General features: G+C 43.4%; 1 protein-coding gene across 7 annotated transcripts in view; it reads right to left on the minus strand.

The window, feature by feature from the left end:
- Positions 1-25,891, minus strand: part of ncor2 (nuclear receptor corepressor 2) — a 93,478-nt gene that overhangs the window by 3,754 nt on the left and 63,833 nt on the right. The window contains exons 18-45 of one of the 7 annotated variants that reach the window (XM_008276717.1): positions 22,941-23,083; positions 22,629-22,764; positions 21,507-21,936; positions 20,205-20,325; positions 19,414-19,675; positions 18,548-18,595; positions 18,063-18,227; positions 17,753-17,889; positions 17,505-17,604; positions 17,230-17,337; positions 16,335-16,438; positions 13,506-13,656; positions 13,164-13,313; positions 12,937-13,035; positions 11,456-11,673; positions 11,025-11,370; positions 10,605-10,808; positions 9,919-10,167; positions 8,731-8,883; positions 8,344-8,640; positions 8,036-8,225; positions 7,520-7,902; positions 5,121-5,239; positions 4,647-4,831; positions 4,322-4,456; positions 2,265-2,407; positions 2,091-2,144; positions 680-871 (exon numbers count right to left, since the gene is read on the minus strand). In XM_008276717.1, the coding sequence (XP_008274939.1) occupies positions 680-871; positions 2,091-2,144; positions 2,265-2,407; positions 4,322-4,456; positions 4,647-4,831; positions 5,121-5,239; positions 7,520-7,902; positions 8,036-8,225; positions 8,344-8,640; positions 8,731-8,883; positions 9,919-10,167; positions 10,605-10,808; positions 11,025-11,370; positions 11,456-11,673; positions 12,937-13,035; positions 13,164-13,313; positions 13,506-13,656; positions 16,335-16,438; positions 17,230-17,337; positions 17,505-17,604; positions 17,753-17,889; positions 18,063-18,227; positions 18,548-18,595; positions 19,414-19,675; positions 20,205-20,325; positions 21,507-21,936; positions 22,629-22,764; positions 22,941-23,083 (5,022 nt within the window). Of the gene's footprint in view, positions 1-679; positions 872-2,090; positions 2,145-2,264; positions 2,408-4,321; positions 4,457-4,646; positions 4,832-5,120; positions 5,240-7,519; positions 7,903-8,035; positions 8,226-8,343; positions 8,641-8,730; positions 8,884-9,918; positions 10,168-10,604; positions 10,809-11,024; positions 11,371-11,455; positions 11,674-12,936; positions 13,036-13,163; positions 13,314-13,505; positions 13,657-16,334; positions 16,439-17,229; positions 17,338-17,504; positions 17,605-17,752; positions 17,890-18,062; positions 18,228-18,547; positions 18,596-19,413; positions 19,676-20,204; positions 20,326-21,506; positions 21,937-22,628; positions 22,789-22,940; positions 23,084-25,891 lie in introns of all 7 variants that reach the window. The other 6 variants (XM_008276721.1, XM_008276716.1, XM_008276719.1 and 3 more) reach the window with 6 other exon arrangements.

A 25,891-nucleotide genomic window follows, 5' to 3' on the forward strand; every position in this document is an offset into this window, starting at 1 on the left:
ACATTTGATACAATAGAAAATGTGCTTTAAAAGAAGGCTGTGATTTCCTCAGACTGATGATAGTGATCAACAGGAAAGGTCAAGTGTGTTTAGGCTCTGTACAGGAAAGAGATTGCTGGCTACTTATCTGAAGTCAGTTGCTGGAAACTAAAAAGTCAGATGCCTAAAAGTTCTTGAAAAAGTCATCCTAAAAGTCTGGCAGGGAGGTGGTCAGAGGAGGAGTTTGGTGAATCCTCCTTGATGCAACAAAGTGTTATGGGTGTACTTTGCAGAGGACAGAGAGGTTTTTAACAAGAGAGAATGTGACTAGTTCAAGCCAGTTGATGTTAAGCCATCATTTAGACTTCAAGGTCTACATGATGACGTACAGACAAAGAGAATCACTGATTTGAAGTAGTAAGTTATGGTCATATTACTCTCTAACTAAAGTTGATATTGAGACAAACTAATACTGAAGTTAATTTGAGGGGTTATAAAACTGACAGACAACATCAGTACACTGAATAAAATACTGAACACACAGCGTTGTGTGTTCTTGAGTGCTGTTGAAATGAGGACAATACTAAGTGCCATTGACTAGATGAAAACACAAATAATGTAAAAATAAAATGGAGACTTATTTGCACTCAAGGAAATAGTTAAACCACAAAACAGGTCAAAGTGCAAAAGGAGGCGGCACCTTGTGAGAAAGAGTCCTCAAGCCGTCCGTCGGCAGACACACCAGAACCCATCTGGTTAGCAGCGTTGGATGGAGGGCGTTCCTCTGGCTGATCATCGTATTTGCCCATTAAGGCCTTTCTTATGATGGCCTCCAGGCCTATTGAGTTACCAGGTGCCTCTTGAACTGGGTGGCTGCGGACGCTCACGGGTCCTGTAAGTGTTAAAAATGTTAAAAGGGAGAACGATATTGTTGGTACAGAACAAGCGCAATGAGAGGTGAGAAGGTCAGGAAGCATAAGACAGAATACAACGACTTAGAGAGAGAACCACAGGAGCAAAAAGTATCTGAGAGAAAGTAGGAAAAGAGATAAATAAAACAGGTGGTGATGGTAATTTGTTTTAAGATTGTCACAAGAGTTGTAAGCAATGGAGATGAATATAATAACCACCAAAGAGACTTTGACTAAGATCAACGTAAGAGCTGATAAAGGATAGGACGAGAGCAGAACAGCCCCACAGCTCCAGTCAGGGAGGAGCCTTTACTTTCAAATCTTGGATGATATCACAGGGGAATTTTATCCGCTTGTTAAGACTTTACGCATCAACCTTCCGATAAGACCGTTTCCAGGTCAAGGTCTCTGCTTTGGCGGAGACTCTCACTTTTACTACATGCAAGAGAGCTGCCCTGTCGTTTGAATAGATACGAGTCTAGAAAAACCATTCAACTGTCATTCTCCTGCTCTCTCATTCAAGATACTGTCGCGTGCAGCTGGTCGACAATGTCAAGTGACGGATTTCCTACCAGATATATTTGAATTAACCCTCTTGCAAGCCATCCCACCTTGCATTATTAACTAAACGGACAAAAAGATGAAGCTGCATTCAGCATGCTTTTGATACATTTGACCAATTTCACAAACATGTCGAAATCATTTTGTTTGGAAAATGATGCAAGCTTTGCAATCCTTCTATAAAATTACTTTCCCCAAGTCGAAGGGATTAGAAAGGTCTTGACCTCAATGTGCCATTCATCATTCTGCTTTACAACAACATTTGCTCCGACAAATAAAAGATGCGTTGTGAAAGTCTGTCTTCCCACTTTAAATATTTACTGATAATGATGTGGTTTTAGTGGGGAGGTGGTTAGCACTGTTGCCTCACAGCTAGAAGATCCCTGGCTCGCTCCCTGGCCTGGGGTCCTTCTGTGGGGTTTGCATGTTATCCCACAGTTCGAAGACATGCTGAGGTATGTTTTGAAATTTGAATGTGACTGTGCTTGGTTGTCTGTCTCTGTTTGTTGCCCTGTGATAGACTGGCGACCTATCTTTCGCCCTAAGTCAGCTGAGATAAGCTCCAGCCTCCCCCACGACCCTACACAGGATTAAGCGGAGTATAGAAAATGGATAGATGGATGTGGTTTTTAAAATTACCTGCAGTGGTCGATGCTGGCATGTTGAAGATTTCTGTTCCTGGCTGTCCAGAATCTGAAAATGCAATCAGGGTTTCATTGTTAAAGGTCCATTCACTTTGTTAGATAAAACATAAGGTTTCTTCTTCCAGTTTGACTTGTTTGCTCATGTCTGTGCCTCTGAGATCAGACTTACTGAAATCACTGTCATTTCCCACCACGGTCATTTTCTTGATCATTTCCTGTTTCTTTGACTTCACGATAGCTGAGGTGCTCTCAGTCAGCTTGCTGAAGAACGCTGGAGGCTGAGAGGTGTTGGGAGGAGAACGGGAGCCCATTCTGTAGGAGGGAAGGTAGTGCAGGTCAGCACACACACTCACACAAAAATCTGACGCCTGTGATGTTCTCATGATTTATTTACTGTGGCAAAATGCTGATATTTAAATATTTGTAGGCAGCCTTTGTTTTCAGAGATGAAATCTGCACTGCTTTTAAATTCAAAAATTGACCCATCTAAACAGCATTTAAGGGGAACTACGTTGTAACAAATGTTATAATTATAAACCGTCCACTCATCTAACCATTCACCACTGTAAATTTTGTGGTGATAGCAAGGCTAAGCAAACATTTTCTTTTCTCCTCAGCTTTAGCATCTTCCCTTACTGAGGAATTCCCCTGGGATGTGAGATTCAGGGCTTGCCTCCTTGTTCAAGCATCCCTCAAGAAGGAGGCATCAGATCGAATGCTTTACCTGGGTGCATGAGCTCCTTCTCGCTCGAGGGTGAACAGCAATACCCTCAATATAACATTGCAGACATAACTACATTTTGTAGCCACATGACTATTCCAAGGCTCGTGAGCAATAACAGCCTAGTAACCTGAGACCGCTCAATCATAAACAAATCCTGAAACGAGGACACCCAGAGCGACTCCCATCCTGGTAATATACCACTTTATGGCTAGGAAAAAATGTTCAAGCACTCATACCAAGCACTTCAGCTGCAACCCCCACCAGTACAACATTACTGACACAAAGCAGAGATGCAATCATGTAAACACTTCACTGCTGCACTTTACTGAGAGATTCTATTTGTGAAAATGAGTAGTGTAGTAAGTATTTGACTACCAGCAGCAACTGTGTGGATCAGAGCACAAACCTGTACAAACTTGTGACAGCTCGAGTGTCTCTGCAACAATAAATAACAGGTCCAGTATTTTACTGCTATTACAGACGATGTCACTCCTGAATCTGAGGTTTGACAAGTCTGCCATTTAGCATCCTAGCATAAGCTTTGCCAGGGAAACATCCATCCCTGTGATCCCTGACAACTGAAGCCCACATCACTCCCTCTGACAGACCCTTTATTCCATCCCTAATCCCAGAATTCAAGTGCTTTTTAGATGGACACAGGACCTGTCAGAGGCCATAATTGCTACCACAGATATATACAATTATATTTAATCAACTAACCTATAAACATTCAGACACATTAATTCAAGTTCAAGATATTCAAGGCACGGGAAAATTAGCACTGTTTGCCTGCAATCAGCTGCATCAGTGTAACCCCTGAACTCTGATTATGCCACAACGTCTTTAGTTATTGAACAAGTGTGAAACTGAGGCAGACAGCGACGGCTCAGTTAGTCCATATTTATTTCTAATTCTGATGTTTTCTTACATTTACACTGGTTGTAGAAACTGTACACGGAAGATAAGACACATTCTGCCTCTACAATTTAGGGGCTGATAGCAAATTAATGTTAATGCCTAAACACAGCAGCAACAGAAAGCACAATCACCAGCAGTTCATGTCGCCATGACAACGATGCCAACAACAGCAATAGGCAACATTAAAACCACTTTCATCTGGGGACAAGATTGCTGTGAGCAATCTCGAGCTACACTTCACTAACAATTTACAGACAAAAAAAAAGAAGAAAAAATCGATAAACACAAGGTATGAGCTGGGTCGGGATTGACTTGCCATTTGGTGTGGACTTTAAAAAGCTCTTCTGTATGACAACTACATGACCAGACTTTGTTCAGTTTATTCAAACACTGGATTTATCATGTCAACTGAATATTAAACTATGGCAAATATTCTGCAGCAGTGCGGATGTAAATCTTGGATGAGCTGTGTTCAACATAAATTGGACACAGTTGGATTCTATGTAGACAGCCTGACTTGCTTTTCAGGTGACTGCAGCCACTCAAATCAATACAAACAATAAGGCAGCGATGTAGGGACTCACCCTTGCTCTCCCTGCTCGCTGGGGTAGGAGGCTCCTCCCTGGCTTTCAGGCTCAGAGCCAGCTCCAGCAGGAGACACTGGCTCAATGCCGTCATTTGAAACGCTGACGGGTGATGTCTTGGGCTGAGGGGGAGACCTGGACAGAATTCGAAAAGATGTATTATATTTACAGCATGTGTATGCAATTACTGCTGTGATTTAAAAATACTACTAATAATAAATATGAACAGCTGTAATGCATACTTGACCTCTAGTCATTTCATCCCTTATTTGTAAAATTACAAACATCAGTATCAAAGGTTGAGGGTCTTGATGGTGATTCCTACCGGTCTCTGTTACGTTCTCCACCAAGGCCCTCTTGATAGCGGGACCCTTGGGCAGACTCTTGTGAAATGGGTGGGGGCTGGGAGGCACTGGGTGGACGGGTCAAGTCCAGGACAGGAGAGCCGTGGTAGCTTTGCTGCTGCTGCTGCTGCTGGCTCTGCCTGGTGTAGTCTTTTGTTATCACCTCCTGTTTATGTAAAGACATCACGTCAGACATTACACAGCACTGTCTCGCATACATACAAATCCCCTGATAGTATTGTAGAATTTTATTTTACTGTGGAAAAAACCCAACTACACATTATCAGCACGTGCTTTGTCATGTACTGTCCCTCATTACAATTTTTAGATAATTTGTTCATCATGTTATGTTATTTTGCTGAGCAGTTTAAAAACACTGAAATATTGAGATTTGAGTATAATTTGATATTGTGTTGTTTTGGCATTTTTGTGATGCAGTAGTTAAGTGGGCTTACGCTGATGTGCTGTGCCAGGGTGACCACCCTTTGGCTGCCTTTAACACAGGGAGACGGGGGCTGTTGGCCTGGAGACAGTCTCTCCTCAGACGGAGGGCGGTAGAGACCGTGTGGCGGAGCTGAGAGTCAAATCCAAAGACAAGACACAAAGGTGCACACGCACACACGCGCACACACAAACAAAAACCACATCCACACATGTAGAAATTAGTTTCGATCAATACAATTCAAAAACTTTAAAATGTCCTAATGAAAATATGTGTTTTCCAGAAATATCTGTTCATCCATCAAGACTAATGGTAGATGTTCAATTTGCACATTTCATGATGCATCTGCACATGACAGCTCAAAGTGCAAGAGTTCCTACAATAATACTAGTCTGCTTATCTATGTGTATGAGTGACTGCAGATTTCTTAATTATTTTTAGTGTATGCTTTGCATATAGACCTAAGAGCCGATCTTTGACCAGAAATGATGCTAAAACTAACTGGTTTTGCATCAGTGACTCATAAATGAAGAAGTCAAAAATGTCACTTCATAACTGATGCACTGAAGACTATGAGCAGAGTTGAAAAATCACAAAGGCACTGCACCTTGGAGACAAGGGGCATTTAAAAGTATTTTTAATACTGACAATACAAAACTGAATCTATTACTCCAATTTCCCTTTTTAAATTTGCTGAACCATTATGGGGCTACAACATTCTGTCTGGATATTCTCGAGCACATGAACACATTTAAAGTCCCCTTGTGCATCAGGTCTCATGTGTTTTCTTACACAACACTTGCACTACAGTATTCAGCTCAAATGAGGATGATGTAAGTTAAGTGTGGGGGGCAGGACTGCCTGTATGGACTCCCAGAGAAGACGAGTCCCCCGGGGGGACAACATGCTGTGGTATTTGTTGTTAGCTAGCAACAGCATAAGAGACTCTGGGTTCTTTTCATCAGCAGCTGACAATAGTCTGTATTTCTCTCTGTGGTCCTGCCTACTAGTTTGTGGATGCATGCCAACAGCAAGGTGGTGGTGATGTGTCTCTTGACTGTCTCATCTGTTTTGAGAAGCATGCATCCTGTTGACTACTGTAAATAAATGAGTATACTGGCCCACAACACTCATTTAAACTCAGCATGCACTTGTTACTTGCCCTACAGCCTCATATGAATACAGATGTGACACATTGCTCTACAAGCAGAAAACAACAAAACAAAATCACATTCCAAATGACAGACAAACTCCCAGAGGCTTGATTGAGAGAGATGTGTTGAGCGTTTGGCATGTGTGGAAAAAACAAAAGAAGAAAATAAGAAAAAAATCAGCATAGATTACAGTGAGCCATAAACAGGAACATGCAGAGATTTGGAGGGCCAGAAGCTGCAGTACCCCCCTCCCCCCCGGAAGGCTGAAAGTGTCCCCAGTCTTTACCATGTCCCTCCCCTTTCCACCCTCCTTCTGTGCAGCACCGGTGCTCTCTGGGACCCCAGGGAGTGAGTTTGGTGGTTGGTAAGGCTTTTCCATGATGTTTAATAAAACTTCTATTACACCAATTTTCTATTCCCATTGTATGTGGTTATTGTCTGAAGTAGCGTGTGTTTCAAATAGGTATTTGAATATCTGCCGGAAAGAGGGTCTCATAAGACATGCAGCAGGGAAGTAGAGACACTGCATTTCTAAAGTGCCTGATTTACAGAGGGCTTATTGAACATGGGGTATAAAAGCCTCCTGCAGATAACTGCCTTTTCAGGCATCTAATATACTCTTGTCATGCCCACGTGCATGTGGTGAAATACTTTGTTTAAAGTAAGCAGCTGAATGGGAGGGAGGAGGGGTGCCACATGTTAAATTCACATCCTCAACAAAAGGAAAACAAAAAAAAGCAGCAAAAGATTTTCTGCCTTAATGTCCCACCAGCTTTAGCTACCTTAAAGGACACCTAGGATCTTCTTTAAGAAAAATTAGGTTATTAGCCATTAATACTTTAGCAATGCTATATCAAGCTTGTAGACGGCCTCTTTTAATTTAATCTAAGCCAGTCAGGGCCAATTTGGACAGGCTAGAGGTATGGTTTTCCAGAGGGCACCCTTGGTGGTCTTTAAGTCTGTAAAGAAAAACCAATAATAAAACTGGGGAAAAAAAGCAAAAAAATTATAGCATTGAAATTAAAAAAATGTAAATGAATTGGGCTGATTTGATAATGCCAATCACCACAGCGTGCAATAGGCCACAGACTGACGGGGGAGGGTCTGGGTGATGAGGGGGACCCTGGGATCCAGAGCGTCTTACCATCAGTGGCGCTGCTGGCAACAAGCGAGCCCGTCTCTGGCATCCCCGTTTCACAAGAAATTTGACGCATAATAATCGCGTTTATGAAGTTGGCCGCAGTCATGGTGGTCTTACCGAGTGCTCGGAGCTCTTGTTCCTGAATGGACATCGGTTTGTTTTGAGTCTTTTCCCTACTAGGTGTACCGCTTTCTCCACGGCCAGGAGGGTTATCCGGCTGGGGAGGCAGCAGGTGCTGGGGACGGCCTGAAGCCGAGGGATAAGAACCTGGGTATATTCCTCCTGGGCTGGGGCTGGACAGCTTGGGGTCAGATTTACTGGAGGGCCCATGCTGGTCCTGCACGTGTTTAGGTAGACCTCCCCTGTTTTTGCCTCCATCGCGACTCTGCTCTTTGGCTACACTTGAGTCCATGGCAGGTGGGTAGGCCTCAGGGGGCACACCTGTCCTTTGGAGGTGGCTGGGGTAACCTTGGTAGCGGGATGAGCCTGAGGGCATGGACCTGGCAGTGCAAACAAAACACACTTTTAAAAACATGATAATCCAGGTTGCTTCTTTCTGTGAAAGGTAAAGAAATTGATTAGGAGAATGTCCCAGTATTGTCCTTGTACAAACAGAACTAAAAAGCATTTTACCGTAACACAGATGAGCTGGAGTGTTCATTGACAGAAATACTTTTGCCCCCAGTGTTGTGCAGGACACTTGGCCTCTGCTGCACGTTCTCCTGGGTACGAGGTGACACTGGGGAGTGCTGGTGGCTGTATGGCTGGGAAGAAGGTCTCACACTGCTGCTGCTGCTACTGCTTGCCAAGCTGTGCTCTGTACCTGAGAAACACAAATAGACTCATTTAAATTTACACATTACTTTGTTCTTGAACTACATTTGTGTTTCCAACAAATGACTTGACTTTGAACATGCAGACAAACACTATCTCCTCCACACCTGGTCGCCATATGGGGGCGTGCTCCACATTTCCAAGAGACCCGCCTTTCTCTCTGTCACGCTCTCGGTCTCTGTCTCTCTCTCTGTCCCGGTCCCTTTCCCTTTCACGATCTCTCTCTCGTTCCCGTTCTCGATCTCGATCTCTCTCCCGGTCCCGTTCACGCTCCCTCTCTCTCTCCCGCTCCCTGTCACGCTCCCGCTCCCTGTCACGCTCCCTGTCGCGTTCACGGTCTCTTTCCCGCTCGCGTTCTGAAGAAGAGGGTGCGCCTTGCATTTTGTTAATGTGTGAGGAGCCGACTGTAGAGAAAAAAGGAAAAAGAAACCATTACAAAACCCGTAAGAGTGCAACATATTTAGGTAAGATTGTTTCTGTGTGCTGAATTGTACCAGGTGAGATGGGGGAGGTGGTGTAAGGCCTGCCAGGGAAGGTGGTGCTTGTCCCAGGGATGTAGGTGATGCGATCCATTGGGGAGCCAGCTGTCCCTGCAGAGGGAGGGACCAGGACAGGTAAGTGTGGCACCTGAGAAAGATCGATGATCCCTAGGGGACAGAAAGAAGAGAAGGGTCAAGAACAACCTAATAGCTGGTCTAGGTGTACTTGGCCGAGAGCAAAACCGTAAACTAAGGCTAGCGCTGCATTCTCATTGTGTCCCCCATCAGAAGATATGATCCAACTCCAAGCAACTATTTTGTTGTTAGCAGTGATGCAAAGGTTTAATGGTTTTATAGGTAATGGCATAATGGTAGAAAACATGTTTATTAAGCATGAAAAGATGAAGTGATAAACAAGTCTTGATTCAAAGTGTGGAAAATGATAAGTCAACACAGACAAATGGCCAAAGTAAATGTTTACAATGAAAAAAAATGGGAGATTACCTGATAAGATTCTGCTTTAGAGAGCGTTTCAAGGCAAAGTCACTGATGAATGACGCAAGGCCTTTTCCTGTAAATACTTTCACTTCTGGTTTGTTGGCGTTTGCTTCTGTATAACATTATATTGGAAACCAAACGTACTCACCGCATCCTCAATGATTCTACATTGCAATTTTCAGACACTTAAATGCAACTCAACTTTTATGTATTATGTTTTTAAACAAATAGATTAGAAATTATATGGCAAATTAGATGCATTCAAAGCTTTGCCAATATACAATAAAGGAAAATAAATACTCCAGAGAATGAGAAAAACCAGATCATTCATTATGTTTGTCTCTCTCTAGAAGTGACTAATTACCTTTAACTGCTGCTTGAAACTGCACACCAGCTGACTGTAATATATACATCACTATGAAAGCATTATCCATCTGAGCTGCAAGCTGAGGTACACGGTTAAGTAGGCCATGAACAGCACTGCACTTCATATTTCAGCTCACAGGTGGTTCTACTATTGAATAAAATCCAGGCAAAATGAACCCTGCTGTTGTTTCGTAATGGTAAGGGCTCTCAGCAAGCTCCATCTGTAGGTGCAGCACACTTGACTCGACTTTCAGTTTGCCAAACACCTCAAAAAGCTAGTGTGAAGACAAATATGGCTGAAAGTGAGTGAGGATGTGACTTGAAGTCCGTTAGCCTTACCACGAGGGGCTGCAGAGTAGGGCAGAGGAAGAGGCTGGTCTCGTGAAGGAAGGCCCCTCAGGAGGTCGGAACGCTGGGCAGCCATGGCGGCAGCTGCAGGCCACTGGTGCATCTGCTGTGAGGTGATGTAGTCATTGAACAGCGTCTGGCGGTTCTCCAGGGCCGCAGTGTCAGGAAAGCCACGGATGAGGTAGGGGTAGGGATGAGGGTAGGCCGGGTTGGGGGCTAGGTGGCGAGGCAAGTAGTATGCTGTTGTATATAAAGAAAAGTCAAAAAATCATTAATCTTTGAATAAATAACATATCAAAGTTATTACATGATACACAGATGTTTGCTCTTATTTTTTTGGAGCTGATTTTTTACAGACTACGCTGTGGCGGGGACTTTTTGGCAACTGCTCTCTCGAATCACCAACACAAAGCACTCTATAAAAGGTAAGGCCTCATTTTTGATGTCTGGACATTTATGGATGGCCTTTAGCATGATTGTTAAAGTGTGCTAAACCTTGTAATTGCCAGCAATAATTTTAAATGAGGAGAAGTCTATTTGGGTCTGAATATCTAAAAACACCTGAGTTTGTACAGGGTCTTCAAGAAGATCATGCTAATAAAATCAAGGAGTTTCAGAAGATAGCTGTCATATGTTTGGATATTTCTTCCAGTTGAATTTTGACTGTGCCTCTGTACCTGGTTCGATGGGGATGCCACGGGGCAGCGCTGCAGGATCAAAGGCTAAGGGGATTTGTCGGTACACATCTGTAGCTCCTAGACCCTGCAGCAGACGCTCATAGGTCTGTTGATCTGCAACACCAGAGAGTGGTGATTTGGTGGCACTCATCTCCCTGGGGGTCGGTGTGGCTTTACGCTCCTGAGGCGGATTCTTACTGGAACCTGGAGAAAAAAAGAAGGAAACAGAAGAATTTCAAGTATAGCTTTTGTGCGATGAAGAGTAAAGTATCTTGTTTAAAATACTTCTTAGCACTATACTACCTATTACATACCAAGCCTTTTATGCATTTACAACATACATAGTTTGCATTAGGGTTTTGTTTCAAATTTCGCTGTTTTATTTTACTCATTGTTATGTTTGTAATGAGATATACCCACCCTCATGCTGCCTTTGGCTCGACTCCCTGGACAGAGGGGAGCCGCGATGTGAGGGCCCAGGGTAAGGGTTCCTTAAGGCGCCTTTATCGTCGTAGCCCACTGGGCTATGATGGGCTTTGCCTCCTTGCTCTGACCCCAGTGTAAGGGGGGAAGAGCGGGCTATAGAGCTAGCCGTACTGACCACTGCACTGGGTCGCCCCTTAGGCGCCTCCTCATATCGGCCCCTCTCAGCGCGCATCTCCAGGTGGGGGGGTGTATTGTGGTAGGAACGTGGTGAGCTGGCTATGATGGAGCGGACATCATGACGTTTCCCTGAACCAGGCGCCTCCTGCTTCATGGGTGTTCCCTAAAGAGAGGCACATTGGGAGTTAATCAGTTAAGAAGCATTAAGGGTTGGATAGCCTCTACATGTGCTATTAGCATCTGCATACCTGTGCTATGATGCCCTCCTTGGCAGGCTGCCTAAGCTCTTCCCTGGGAATGAGGTGGATCGAACGTCCAGCCTCCTTTACTGTGGGCACAATGGCCTCTCTGCCCTTCATCGGGTCAGAAAGTGAACCAGGCACACGGGTTGGTGAAGCTTCTCTTTTCATCTGCTTTGCTTCTCTTCTCAGGTAGCCATCCTGAGGGTCAAGATGACGAGGTATACCTGAAATTGAAAGAATATGATAATGTTATCTTTCTTCGAACAAGAGTGGGCAGTAACTATTTCAATTTTCTTTTAATAATTTAGCAAGAAATGAGCAAAGAAATGGAGAAGCACACGAGGGAGACTGAGAGAAAAATTCTGACAGGATTATATCAGCTTAACTGAAGCAGCGGGGGAGAGTTGCTTAATCGACTACTATCTCGAGGCAAGACAATATTAGATGGTTATTTGACTTAACTGCCATCAAATAGATACATATGAATATCGACATGAAAGTACTCCCGCCAGTGAATGACTTCTGGTAAGCTAGCTATCTGTTTCTTGAAAAGAAGAAAGCTAAAGAAAGCTATATTTGTCAGCATTGAGAATCCAATCTGATGAAGTGAGAGTACAATAAGGGAGTACTTTCAAGAAAACACAGAATGCATAATGTGATCGTCATTAAACGTCTTATTATTGCAAATAGGGCCGCACTCTAGGTACAGACACTTTGACATTCAGTCCAAAGATTTAGTGTGCTGCAAAATCTTCAAGACTTCTGTGTGAACAATTATGTTGCTTTAATCTGCCATTTTCAGAATTATGCATGCTTTACCCAGTCAACTGCCACTCATAAAATTTAGTTGTCTTCCAACACAATTATCAAAAACACTAAGTGCATTTAGATTCTTTCATAAAGTTGTGGTAGACAGAATTCTGGAACAGGCAAAAAAAAAAAAAAAAGACAGAATTTGGAGAAAAAAAACAGTCATCCTCCTGCAGCTCTCCATTCTCCTTCATCAGCGCTAAGGCCCTCCCACCAGACGAGCACATGCTTCAAATGTGCAAAAAGGTCAAACCACAAGTCAGCATGCCTTTCTGGTTTCCTGCAGGACTCGTATCCAAAGTTCTCTGTTTAACCCATTCAGCCACCACAGCTTACTCCACCAAGACTGTGTTGCTCTTTATATTATTTCACCTGATCCAGGTGTAAAGACCTGAGATTGGCCAGAGTCTTCAGTCATAGGCTAGGTTATTTAAAGCCTGAAGACAGAGCCTAGAGGAAGTGTAGTTTTCTCTCAAAGCACTTGAATTGCAATATGCAGAAAGGTAGTTATTGATTTTTTGCCCAATGACAGCAGGAAAAAAGGAAAAAAAAACAAAACAAAACCTGCCTATCCCATCTTTAATGCTGCAGGCAGAGATAAGACAAAAGGTCTGTCATGATTATAGACTGGGAGTTAAAATCTTATGCCCATGTCTTATATTAAGGTGTTATCCTACCTTGTGAGATGGAACCAGAACCTCGGATGTGATGAGCATCCTTGTAGGATGTGTGGTGCGGACTGTCCCTATCATGAGGCATGGCGCGACCAATCAGACCTGAGTTGGAGGTAGTTGGGGAGAAGTCTTGAGATGTAGGACTTTCTATAGCAAGTGATATTAGCAATAACGAGTGCTGAATACAATTTTTAAAAAAACAAAAAAGGTTACGTAGGGTTATCTCTTACCTTCACAGTTGGCTGCAGACAGCGAGTCCCTCATAGGCAGTCCTCTAGAGATGCCTCCCTCCATGACATCATAAGGACGTTTCAAGCCCAGAATGTCCCCAGACTGCCCTGGGCCTCGGCCCTCTTCTTTGGGGGTCTGAGATGCTGAGCCTGCAAATGACAAGCATGCTACTTATTGTGCACAACAGTATTTCTTAGAGTAAGGATAATAGTCTTGAGATCTAACCAATTGTATGAAAAAGTCAAGGTACAGATTGTTGCTTGTATAGTCAACTGGAAACCACACTAGACGTCATGTTGGCCATAGCATAAAGTATACTGCTGCCTAGCTGATGTACTCACGGTCATATGTGAGAACGTGCCCACTGATGCCTTCATAGAGCACAAGCCCTTTAGACAGTGGCTCATCACGCTCCCTCTCAGCTCGGCTGGCGCTGTCCTCTGTGATTAGACGTGTTATGGTTCCCTTATAGAGCACATCAGCAGGCGTCCCCTGTGGTGACAAGAGAAGAAATGAGACCTGCACTTTGTCGTCTGAGCGTGCAGTAGAAGCCATTCTTTAGAAAACGCTCAAGTCTGATCGCCATTTTGATATGGCAAACGAGAGAAAGAGTTTACAAGAAAAAGCTTTGACTACCAGCAGAATCCATTAACACGCCTCATTTCTCTCATTTCTTTCAAACTAACAGCTTGTAGAATCAACTTTATACGTCAATGCCACACAAAAAAAAAAGCAACAATGAAAAGAACACCAAGCCATCAAAGTCAACCTTTGCACCTGGCTATGTGGCTTTCTACAAACTCTCAACAGCCAGCTATCTGTACAGGTAAGCCATTCTTCTGCCAGGCACAGGTAATTATAATGTTTTATAAAAACCAGATTTAATTTTGTGCTTCCCGTGTTTACTATGAGATTCATACTTATACTATCTCAAGGGGATAACACTAATTATGTAATTGTGCTATATCCTAAACAGCACATATTAAGAACTAGCACTTCAATGAAAAACCTCACAATGCATACAATAAACATTCCCAGAATCTGCAAAATGAAAACAGATGTTTTAAATGTTAAATTACAATAACTCAATAGAAAAATAATAGATTTCTGTTAAAAGTCATTGATAAAGTTAATTTAGGAAAACCATAACGAATTACAGTGGAGGTGAATTACAATTCTGATTAAAACAATTATTGTAGCGTTTCCCTCATTACTGGTGAGGAACACTCTTTCTTCACTCTTTACTGCTTTTCTTTTCAGGTTTTTTGAATCTGGTGTAATGCGTGCAGCAACAGTAAGTTGTTAATTTAAATTTGATGCATACTGCAGATTGTGTTACATACAGAATGTGTCCTGCATTTTCTTGAATTATTTTTGCTGCAGTCAGTGTTTCTTACAATAGTGACATATAACAGGGATCCAAAACAGTAAGTAAACAAGCACACAACAACACATCTTTGAAATACAGAGTAGTACTCCCAGACGAAGCGGAGGTGCAACCACTTGACAACAGCAGATGACAACAGGCGGCTTTGTTAAAACCTTGACTCACATCACTCGTACCCTGAGTATGAGTCATATTTCTACACTGCCTGGTGAAGGGACGAGAGTAGGAGTGGACGGTTGAATAACAGACCCAGTAGGGCCTGAGAGCACATTTCTCATCTGTTGGTTGCAGCTTTTCCCAGAAATGACTGAGGAAGGCTGGGGGCCAGACTAGTAGGGTTTGCCGAATGGGGAGGGGGGGTTTCTGTTTACAGGATCAGATGGCACTGACTACAGCAGTTCTTGGCTTCTCCATAAGAAAATGCATCACCGCCATATCTGAGTGCTTACACACACACGTCTATCAATCCACCTAGCTCAAAGCTAGACAAATAACTCTTTCGCTCTTGAACAGGACTGGTTACTCTTTATTATCCCCTTATCTTTCCTTTTTCCTAATCTGTCACAGTGTGTACCAGCACCCTCAACACTCATTTTGTCTTGTGTGCCAGTTGGATGTCATATTACAGTGGGCATATCAATGACTGGGTTTAGCCAGCATCTAGAGTAAATACATAAATAAAAGAGGGAACAGACGCGGTACAGTGTGTACCTGTTGCTAGGGCGACAGGGCCACTCAGAGCTGTGGTTATGTCACAGCACCAGGGAAATCCAGCAGCCACAGCACTTGTTCTGCCTCATGACCTCTCACCAGCTCTGCTGCTCTCTCTTTCATCATAAGTACAAAGCTCAGATTTACTGTATAAAGCTCAGGTTTCATACTGTCCGCTTAAAAGCCAATGGCTGCATATATGAGCAAAACTAGTGTGAAGCACTGGAAGAGGTTGGGATAATAAAAAAAATAACAAAACTGGCTTGTCTGTGTAACAGCTGTAAGAGCCAGTGATATCATAAGCCTTAACACAATTTAAAACAGTATTACTTTCTGTTCACCATTTATAGCTATTAAATCAATCTCAAGGAAATCAAATTATTCTGAATACACCACTCCAGCACTGTAATATGAGGAGAAACACTAGGTCATAAATAATCATATTTATAATAGCAAGTCTCTTCTAAATGTATGTGACCCATTACCCTGCCTATATATTTCAATATTTGAAAATACTTATCTAGATGCATTTCAGAGGCTGTTCACAGGTTCTTCAAATAAAAAGGGGAAGAGAACTGCTTGCCAGTTGTCTGTTGAAATGCACTACTAAAACTACTTGAACACCGTCAGCAGAATTTTCATAACGCACACACACATCAGGGATTGCCGCACCCAACACAGCAGTAGCAAATTGCAACTGTTACAGTGAGAGTTAAAACACAGTTGTAGGGGATTATCTTTAGGTTACATCATCAAACTAACAGCTTAAGAGTATTTTAAAGGGAAACAGCAAGGATTCCCACATGACATACTCAAAAACAGACATCTAAACCAGCAGGCATTTTATAAATGTATAGTCTGTTATCTCTCAAACGTACTCACTTGAAATTAACTTAGCACATAAGATTAAGTGCAGACAAGTTTGTTAAAAGGACAGTCCACAGAAAATCTCCAGTGGGATCAGCAGGAAGAAACAACAACAACAAAAAAAACCTAACTGGGACATTACTAACTCCTGTACAGCAGCAAAAAAAAAAAGCAAATGGGACCTATTTCACTGATGTGAACTCACCTGAATAATGGAGCCCCCTCGGTAGGATATTGAGGAATCTGGATGCATTCTGGTCCCTGGGATACCCTTAGTGATACTGCCCCCCTGGACGGCTGGAATAGAAGCTGTAAACAAAGTAAGAAGGAAATTGTAATTCAACACGTAAAGTCGGACGAAGAGTAGTTGAAGTAAAGCACAATTTAAACAACTGACAGATTGTTTTTACGTTAAGTCCTGCAAGGCTGGCTGAGAAGCCAAACGCGTATTATGATAGTTTTCAGTCTGAGCACCATACCTAGTGATGTCAGAGTAAAAATGTGGTTATGGTTAGTTTTACTCATTTAGTTTAAAAAGGAAAACTGTGTTGAGGCACCACTGACTGTAATTGCAGCCTAAAATTTTCCTGAGTACGTGTCTGCCAGCTTTGCACACACAGATTTGGGCAGTTTCTCCAATTCTTCACATCCTTTCAAGCTCTGTCAGATTAGATGAGCTTCAGTGAACTCAACTCCCCACCAATTTTCAATTGAGATTTAAGTCTAGCCCGGGTCACTCAAGTACATTCAGAGACTTGTCCCCAAGACACTCCAGTGTGGTCCTTGCTGTGTGCCACGAGTCACTGTCATGCTGAGGGGCTAAATCTTTTCAGCATGACAGTGCTGAATAAAAAAAACTCATGATTTGACTTTGTTATTCAAGGGTGTATGACATCATGGCTGATGGCAAAAATGTCATAATTCTCAAATAAATTTGTTGTGATGGGAAAAAAAACTTGAAAAAGTGAGTGAATATATATCCAAGACACATTGATATAACTCCTCATCCCCTGTACAGGCCAAGGAAACATGCAAAGGCAAAGCTTAAATACCAAATCATTGTGTATGGAAACAATGTGAGGAAAAAACAAGGCACGTACCACGTCCAGTACCACTGTCATGAGGTGCTCCCTGGGTTGACAGGTTATCAGCTTGGGAGGACGAGCTGTGAGGGGACAGCTGCTCCTGCTTTACCACTGGGAAAGTACCTGTATAGCACAATAGAAAATGAAAACAAGTGAGGAATGAAGAGACAAACAGTAATGAGTTATTATGAGTTATAATTAGATCCGAGTATCAGGTGTGGCAGCAGTGGGTGGCAGCTTACAGGAAGGAAAAGTGAAGTGTACTAATCCCTCTAACCAATTATACTCACCAACTTTCCTTTGATCCATCCAAGGTAACCCCATCTGTGTGTGGGGCATCTTCCCATGGTCCAACCCATGAGCAGGACTGTGCAGCTGCACTGGGGTGCCCTGAGGAAACATATATTTGGTTATAATGTTCATATACCCCGTCACAGCTCTTGTAGTTGTTAAGTTTGTTACATTCATTTTTTAATAATGTCTTAATATTGAGGAATCGTGATTATCTAAAAGCAATAGTTTTGTGTGTGGAGCTTACCTGTGTGATAGAGCCTCCTGGCTTGGTGGAGGAAATGAGAGGTGGAGGCTCTGGCATGGTGAGGGGTCTCACTGCTGCTAGTCTACCACTGTCCTGTGGCAGGTTGGATAGCGAGGGGTGGCCTGCTTGTGGGAACGCTGGTAGATGGAAGAGATTATGAGATTGAGTATTTGATTTTTATTAAAAGGTCTCTAGAGGACCTTTAGTGTCAATAAGTTTCCATAATACAGTATATTACACACTACAAATTAAAATACTTTGTATATGATGCTTGTAAAGAATATAAAGACAAGACAGGACAGAAACTCACAGTTGAAGTGGAGCAGGTGTTGGTCGTGACTGATCTTGGCCATGTCTCGCGGGGACATGGGGTAGGGGGAGAGAACTGGGCGACCCAAGCTGGAAGTCCTCAGGTCATCAGGGCCCAGCGCCTGCTTCTTGGCTTCTCCATGGGGAGAGAATGCTTGGGACTTTTCTGCAACATTAACACAGGGAGGGAGTCAGGACCAAGACACAGCATCTAGACAGAGCAATCCAAGAAGCCGTCCTTTTGCCACTGCTAACTCACTGTTGTCGACAGCATCATCACCGTCATCGTAATGACACAGAATCCCTCGTGCCACTTTCCACTCACAGTGACAAACCACTGAATAAGTGCGCTAACATCACAACAACCTATTGCTAATATCAGCTTCAAGTACACAAGTTAAATCCAGCAGAGGAGGTGATTGCACTGCAGTGTGCGAAAGGTGTGATTAGAAAGAAGTAGGGGTAAAAGGCAATGGGTGAACCTACTTAATCCCTGCAGGAGGGTCAGTAACCACCTCTCGTTGCCTTCCAGTTCTGAAGGGACACAAACACACCACAGTTCATCGCATCCTCACAGCATTTTTCTCTTGCTTGCCCACAGATGTGCACTAACTACATTAACTCTACTCTCTCCACCACATGGGCAGATAAATACTAATAAACAGTAGCTTTAATATGTACCTACACATGCTCCTATGTCAGGTAAAAAGAGCTTTCTAAGTCCTCTACTTTCTTAACATTATTGATAAAGTGGCTGCTGTACTCTAACATTCCCAGCTGCTGTGCCCAGTTGGTAATAAAAGCCCTGTCTTCGTCTGGACTGGTAAAAGTCTTGCACTGTGCTCTCAGACATTCACATTCCACCAGCTTACAGTAAGTGCACTGAACTAGACTATATTCCCTTCTGGGTCAATAGCAATACCAGATCATTTATCAGTTCCCTCCTCGCGAGTGTCCCAGAAACACTTGAATACCCTAAACACTAGAGAACACAGACTCAAGGTGAGAGCTTATAGCAAGGACCAACTAAGTAAAACTAGATCAAATGCTACTAGAACTGCATGTTGTGCAAGATTTTCAATAGCCATTTTTAGTGAAAAAAAATCATGTATCCTGTAATTCTCTGCAAATTCATGTATTGTACACATTTTAAAACGAACAACTCCAGCAATGTACCATGTCATGCAGACGTACACCCTGCAGCAGAGTGACACACAGATCAGACACAAAAAAATGGCAAAGGGAAAAGAATATGCTGAAAATTGCAAGGGGTTCCTACATTCGCAACATTATAGTTAAATGAGTTTGTAGGCAATATGAGTAGTTCCCTGTAGTGATAAAGGCTTGCGTACCATCCTTTTCACTGGTGGAGGGGCTGCGTGGACGAACACGGGGGCTGCTGCTGTGAAGAGCCTCCCTGTCTCTGTCCGCCTGTGGGGTATAAGGCTGCTGTTTGCCTGGCTGGCCTGAAAGTTGCTGCTGCTGTTTGACCTCCTGAGAGGACTCCCCATGAGCCATAGTGATCTGTTGCTGGTAGAGTGCCAGGGCATGGGGAGGCAGCACTGCCTTCCCAGCCCCACTCCGCTGGCTGCCCTGCACAGAGGCCTCTGGCATCTGTGCACAAGACAGGAGGGAAATAAAAAGGTTACATACATGCCACACTCATAACACGGATAAACACAAGCCCAATCCTACCTGGCATCTGACATATGGTTAGCCACATACAGTATCTGATAAACATGATAGCTAACATGCATCTCTTATTTCTTAGTAAGCTAAAGTTTCCCTAATGCCTGGCATCTCATTTCTTCTCCACAAAGCAATCTATCCCATCATCCTCCATCTGGTTGGCTTATCGTATACAAATATGACTTAACAATTTCACCTGCTATATTGTTATCTCTGTAAGCAGAGAGACAGGGATAGCATTGATACCACTGTAATGGGAGAGCGATAGTGTGTATGTGCTTGTTTACCCGAGCTGAGCAAATCAGTTTTCAGTTACAAAACACTACCTGAATCAAAGACACTTTCCAAGGGTGAAAAAGCTAAGATGCTCATCCTTTTAACTGTTGTGTGATGTGTAAGAAAAAGAAAAAGAAGAAAAGACTATAAGACACAAAAAATATAACTAGTAACTCACAATAGGCGGTATAGCAGCAGCCCTTTGTTTGAGCTGTTTTAGATCCATGGGCTTCTGTAGTGGGGATGATATGACCCCATCGTGAGTGTAGTTCAGCAGGCTTGGCCGTGGTGAAGTCATTCTACACACGCAGACAGAAATAAGTTAGTGGGAGTGAAGAAGAGCGTAAGGGTAGGGGGTATAACATTTCCTGATTGGTGTTTCCATCAACTCATGTACAACTCAAGTACACATCCTAACTGGAAAAGGTCCATACACTGCGTAGAGTCATTTGCTTTCCCCAGCTGAAACCATATTCGAACATTCATTAGAAAACTTGAAAGAGTAAAAACTGCAAAATACAACAAAAAGAGCAGCGTTTTGGCCAGTTTTTACTGTATATTTCCAAAGAAGACAGGCACATCTTCGCTCACAAAAACTATTCATGTATTCAAATGGTGGGGGAAAGCAGATATGCATAGTGTGTGTGTGTGTGTGTGTGTGTGTGTGTGTGTGTATGTGTGTGTCCGAGAGTGTGAAAAAGAATTACAAGTAAAAATCCATATCCATGTCTCGCACATCTGTCGTAAGCACACATCATACTCTGAATCACAGACAGACACACAAATTGATGCACAGCAGCACAAGAGTGTATACACACATGCGCACACACTCTCACTCCCTTTGTTTGCTTTGGCAGAGAGGGCAGCGTTTCCCTCAGCTCTGCCAGTACATGCAGTCTGCTGTCATGGAAAAAATTGAACAAATACCGTGCAAACAAGACTAATCACTCCTCCCACGCACTTTGACACCCATTTCTTGTGGTCTCAATCACAGACACACACAGATTGATATAGCTATATCTATATCTATACACACATATAAAAATATAAAATCTATAGCTATAAATTTGATTTTAACTACACTCAGATTTTTTCATTCATTCATACAAAATGCAATTACAATCTCTGGTGGATAGAAGAGCGCAACCTGTGGTATACACACAAGTGGCTTGCCAAATATGGCTTTGCTGCTGTACAGTGTAGCTAGGCAACTAATACCACTTCAAAACCCTCGCTGGTTTGTTTTCTGATGTCTGCTGTGGTAGACGGGAGAAGTAGGACACCTCGTAAATCACTCAAAAACCAGTAGCCCTTTGACACTAACAATTTCAACCACACCTAAAAATGTCAAAAGTGAAATTAAGCGTGAAAGAGCTATAAAACATTGTTTTCAATTGAAATAAATTGGAAATTGCCATTTTTGTTTAAATAAATAAATAAAGAGACTATTTTCACTGTATCAGTTGCTAAGAACTCTCACCTGCTCTTATCTGTGTTGTCTGTCTCCTCCACCTCATCAGCGCTGCAAGTGGCACTAGAGTCACTGTCCCCGTGTGAGCCTGTTTTGGATACATGATCCTTTTTGGAGCTTTTGGTGGAGCTTTTGACTTCCTCTGTCTCTGCTGTAGGAGGTTTTTTATCTGTGGCATCGCTGGGTGGTGTTGGCTGCAGCTGCTCTTTGTTGGGCTCCCCTGTCTCAGTCTTTATCTCCTGCTTGATGGCTGAGTCTGCATCCTCCTTGACTTGAGGCTTCTCCTCCTCTGCCTGGCCCATGTCCGACCGGGCCTCCTCCTTGTCCCCGGTGCTGGAGCTGCCCTTGGACCTGCTGGAGCCTTCCTCTTTAGCCTTGCTGTCCTCAGATGAGTGAGGCGAGGGCAAGCTCTCTGTGTCAGAGCTGTTGTTGGCTCCACCTGGGACAGGGACAGAGGACAAAAAGAAACACAGATTAGGGCTTATACTGTAAATCATGTTATATCTCCTTGTCCTTTTTGTTGTCCATCTTTTTCCCATCTCTTTCTGCAAAACCAGATTCTTCACAGTGCCAGTCTTCTGCCTAATCAGGTTTCATTGTACAATAAGAGGGAACACAAAACCAATTCAGATGATGGATGAAATCCCCTGAGGCATCAGCACTCCATTGTGGAAATGCAGTCTACGCAGTATACTTCTATCAACAAACTACAGAAGGATTTTCATGATATTTGTATGTTTGTCACTATAGAGCATGATACTTCACACCAACAGGGAACTACTCAGAGTTTCACTGTTAGATTAAATTACATACATATTAAGATGCCACTTTATTAGGTACACCTGTACAATCTAATGCAATCCAAAACAACTCAGCCATCAGCTACATGATTACAAAAGACTTTCATGTTCTGTTTTGATTAAACGTAGATTTTCTTTCAGACCCCATTTACAAATATGAGTTCTTAAGAAAATTAGAAATATTCACTGTTATACTAAAATACTATAGACTGAAATAAAACAGCATCCTATTGAAAACAGTCGTCACGCCTTAAATACGGGTAAAATATAACCTTCAATTTAAACACTGTTCTGTTTTGGATAACCTATGCAGATCGTGAGACTGGTGTACCTTCTCCATCCTCGGGGGCTTCCTCTTCATTGCAGCTGGCTCCTGATCCCTCCATCTCTTCCTCCTCTGCTGCATACGGGGCACTGGTCTCCTCATTCTGCAGGGCTTTGCCCCTACGACGGGCCTTTCGCTCCTTCTCCTGGGTCAAAAGAAGCACACACTAAATAAAAAAAGCCCCGAGGGAACAAAGATGTTTAGATCCAAAGCAAAACAGAAACATTACAGCATGAAGGTGCATAAAAAGCATAAATGACTTTAATGTGTCGGCATTATGAGGTGAAAATATGACTGGGAAACTTTCCCTCGGCTTACCGATTTCATTTTATGCTGCTGCAGAATCTCATCCAGTTTCTGCCTCTTTTTGTAGTTGAAGTAGAAGTTTTTGCACTGTGACACGGTTTTTGATCCCACCATCTTGGCGATGGCGGACCAATTCCTACCATACTGAAGAAGGCCTGGAATTAACAGATAGATTGGCAGAGGGATTAGGATAGGATACAAAAGAAGACAGACAGACATGGATGTGTCCTTGTTGATGACAAGATATTCTTTATGAAGCTGTAAAAATAATAGTGATATAACCTGTGCAAAGTACACTTCTTGTCAAGTTTAATGGCTATTTTGGTTTATATACTGTCAACACTATCTCAATCAACAATCTCTTGTAGTGTACATCATGGAAATCTGTTCATGGTAAATCAATAGCCATAAACAGCTGTCTCTATACAGCTGTCAAAGCTGTAGCACAGGCTGGGAGTTTTGTCCACAGTGTAACATAGACACAGTCCCACTCTCCCAGCAGTAGCATGGCTGGATGCCATACACTTCCTAACTACTGACAGAGAGAGACACAGAGTGAAAGAGTAAAAGAGATTGAAGTAGTGGTGTGGTAGGTGAACCGTCAGTCACACCAATGACATCACTAACTCTCCCCACTAGGTTCACTCTGTGTCATATTCTAACTGACTTTGATGTGACCCAGTTCCAAGAAACCCTAGTCCTTTACCCAGTCAACCACATGATTGTGCCTTACACAAGAGTCTACTGGCACCCGCTGGGCCAGAGCTGTGATAGATCAACCTGTCATGAAACACACAAGCATGCGCACACTCACACAAACAAATAGCACCATGTATGTGTGCTAAAAGTAGAAATGTAGAGAGCATTCAGCGTGTGAGTACAAGTGAGTGAGAAAGACAGATAGTGTAGAATTTGCTCCAGTGCCCCCTTACCAGAGTCTGCTGTTAGCTAAAGGCAGCTCATTAACAGTGTGTGTTGTAAGAGGCTTAGCTTACACCACCCACTTGTTTCCTGTGCCAGCCTGACAGGTCCTGGCAACAGGACAGCCTCTCAAAAGGTTGTTGGGGGTGGCGGGTGGGAGGGGTGTTATTAGGAGGCACAGAGCCAACACGTCTTAGGATAACCTTGGACATGGGTTCAGGGGTCTCTGCATCTCATCGCTTAATGGAGGTAGTGGGACAACAAGCAGAACTCGGAGCCAAAGGAGAGGAAAGGACAGCTGTTTGCAGCCTTGTCATTTCAACTCTCACATTAATCAGAAAGACTGAATCTTGTGCCAGCACTTTGAATAAGTCAGTAAATAGACGATTACTGAGCAAAAGCTGCAATAAATGTTGGTCTGTTCGTAGTTTTCGATTTAATATCTGTGACAATATTCACAAGACTGCATATATGTGCAGGGACACTCATGATCAAGATATGAACTCTCGCAAAGTCATTTGTGTAACATTTCTCTCTGCCCCAACAAAAGTCAAACACTACATCTGTCATACATACCAACTGATATAAAAACTACTTTGGTCAAAAAGGTGAGAAAAGCTGTGCATCATCTAGCAAATGTGGAAAAGTGCACAATATTCACCATCATGCTGAGAATTTATTAATGCCAGTCTAAAAAGAACTTCCATAACAAGCAAGACTGATCTTCAAGTCTGAGCTTCTGGTGTCTAAAAGCTGTTGTGCACCTACAACCTGTCAAGTGTTAAAGTGGAAGAGGTTTTTCAGCTGAAATATTCATTGTTGCCACGAAAGGCATTGCTAGAAAAGCTTCTCAAAGACCTGTCAGCCTGACTCTCTCCAAGAGGACCGAGACACGTGACCATAACCTATTAACCTTTTACAGTCATCTGTGGGGGGAGGAGGGGGGTAGACAGCCATGCAAGTCAGACACCCTCCAACCCGACAGAGTACACACAAACATACGCATGCTCAGATTAGCCATGACACAAACACAGCCATAATATCACGCGCTTTTAAACAAGCATACGGTGAAGCTGAAGCAATAGCAGTGGAGTTAATTTCCTGACAGTCAACGGTCACTTTGTTTTGACCTCTAGCTACATCCAGTTTATTCCGTCATATGCAAACACACAAAGCACAATCCAAAGCAGCTCTGGTTGACTCTGGGCCTTAGCTGCTGGAGTAACACACATGGAACAAACATCCAATCAGAAGCAGCAATACTGAAACAGGTGGTAGCCTCACACCCAATCAGGGCACTGTATTCCCATTAGCTCCTCCCAGAGAAAGTCCAATCAACACCTGGTGCAGCCAGAAAGTGGTTGTTCCTGTCTGTCACATGCCTGTCACTCCAGCCGTCGTCTCGTGGCCCTGCTCTGGATAACACTATCAGACGGTCTAATCTCTAGACGGCCAGCCGGGAAGCTCTTCAGGGCTGGGCCTTCCGATCCAGAGCAGAGGAGATGAAAACAGCTCAGTCTCGGCGCTCTTCCTGCCAGCTGGCTTGATACTTGAGCTGGTGTCAGGTTGACATGCTCCACAACAGCACATGCTCCTGGCCTCTCCCCTCCTTTTCCTCTCCCTCTGTCCACCCTGTGCTTCGGTGAGTGCTGGTCTGTTCTTCTCTGCCGTGTCTCTCCCCAATGGCGGTCGTCTGGGAAGACTTCCACAGGAAAGTGGGACTGTGGGGCGGTGCTATGTGCTCAGCCTCTCTCTCTCCCCTCATCTGATCTCTCCTCTATCTCTCTTTTTTTTCCTCCCTCCCTCTTTCCGTCGGTCTGTCCCTCCCCCTACCTCGCTCTGCCAGCAGGCACCGCGGCACGCACACACACACAAACGCATGAGTGAGTACAAACTCACTCGAACCCTCTCTCTCTCTCTGTCTCTCTTGTTAATACTCTAGCACACAGACACAAACACACACTCAGGCAGTCCAAGAGTAAACAGAGAGCAGGGAGAGTGAGAGAGCAGCCTGGAGAGAGAGGAGAGAGAGAGAGAGAGAG

The sequence above is a fragment of the Stegastes partitus genome, unplaced genomic scaffold, assembly GCF_000690725.1.
Source record: "Stegastes partitus isolate 25-593 unplaced genomic scaffold, Stegastes_partitus-1.0.2 Scaffold79, whole genome shotgun sequence".
Classification (NCBI taxonomy): domain Eukaryota; kingdom Metazoa; phylum Chordata; class Actinopteri; family Pomacentridae; genus Stegastes; species Stegastes partitus.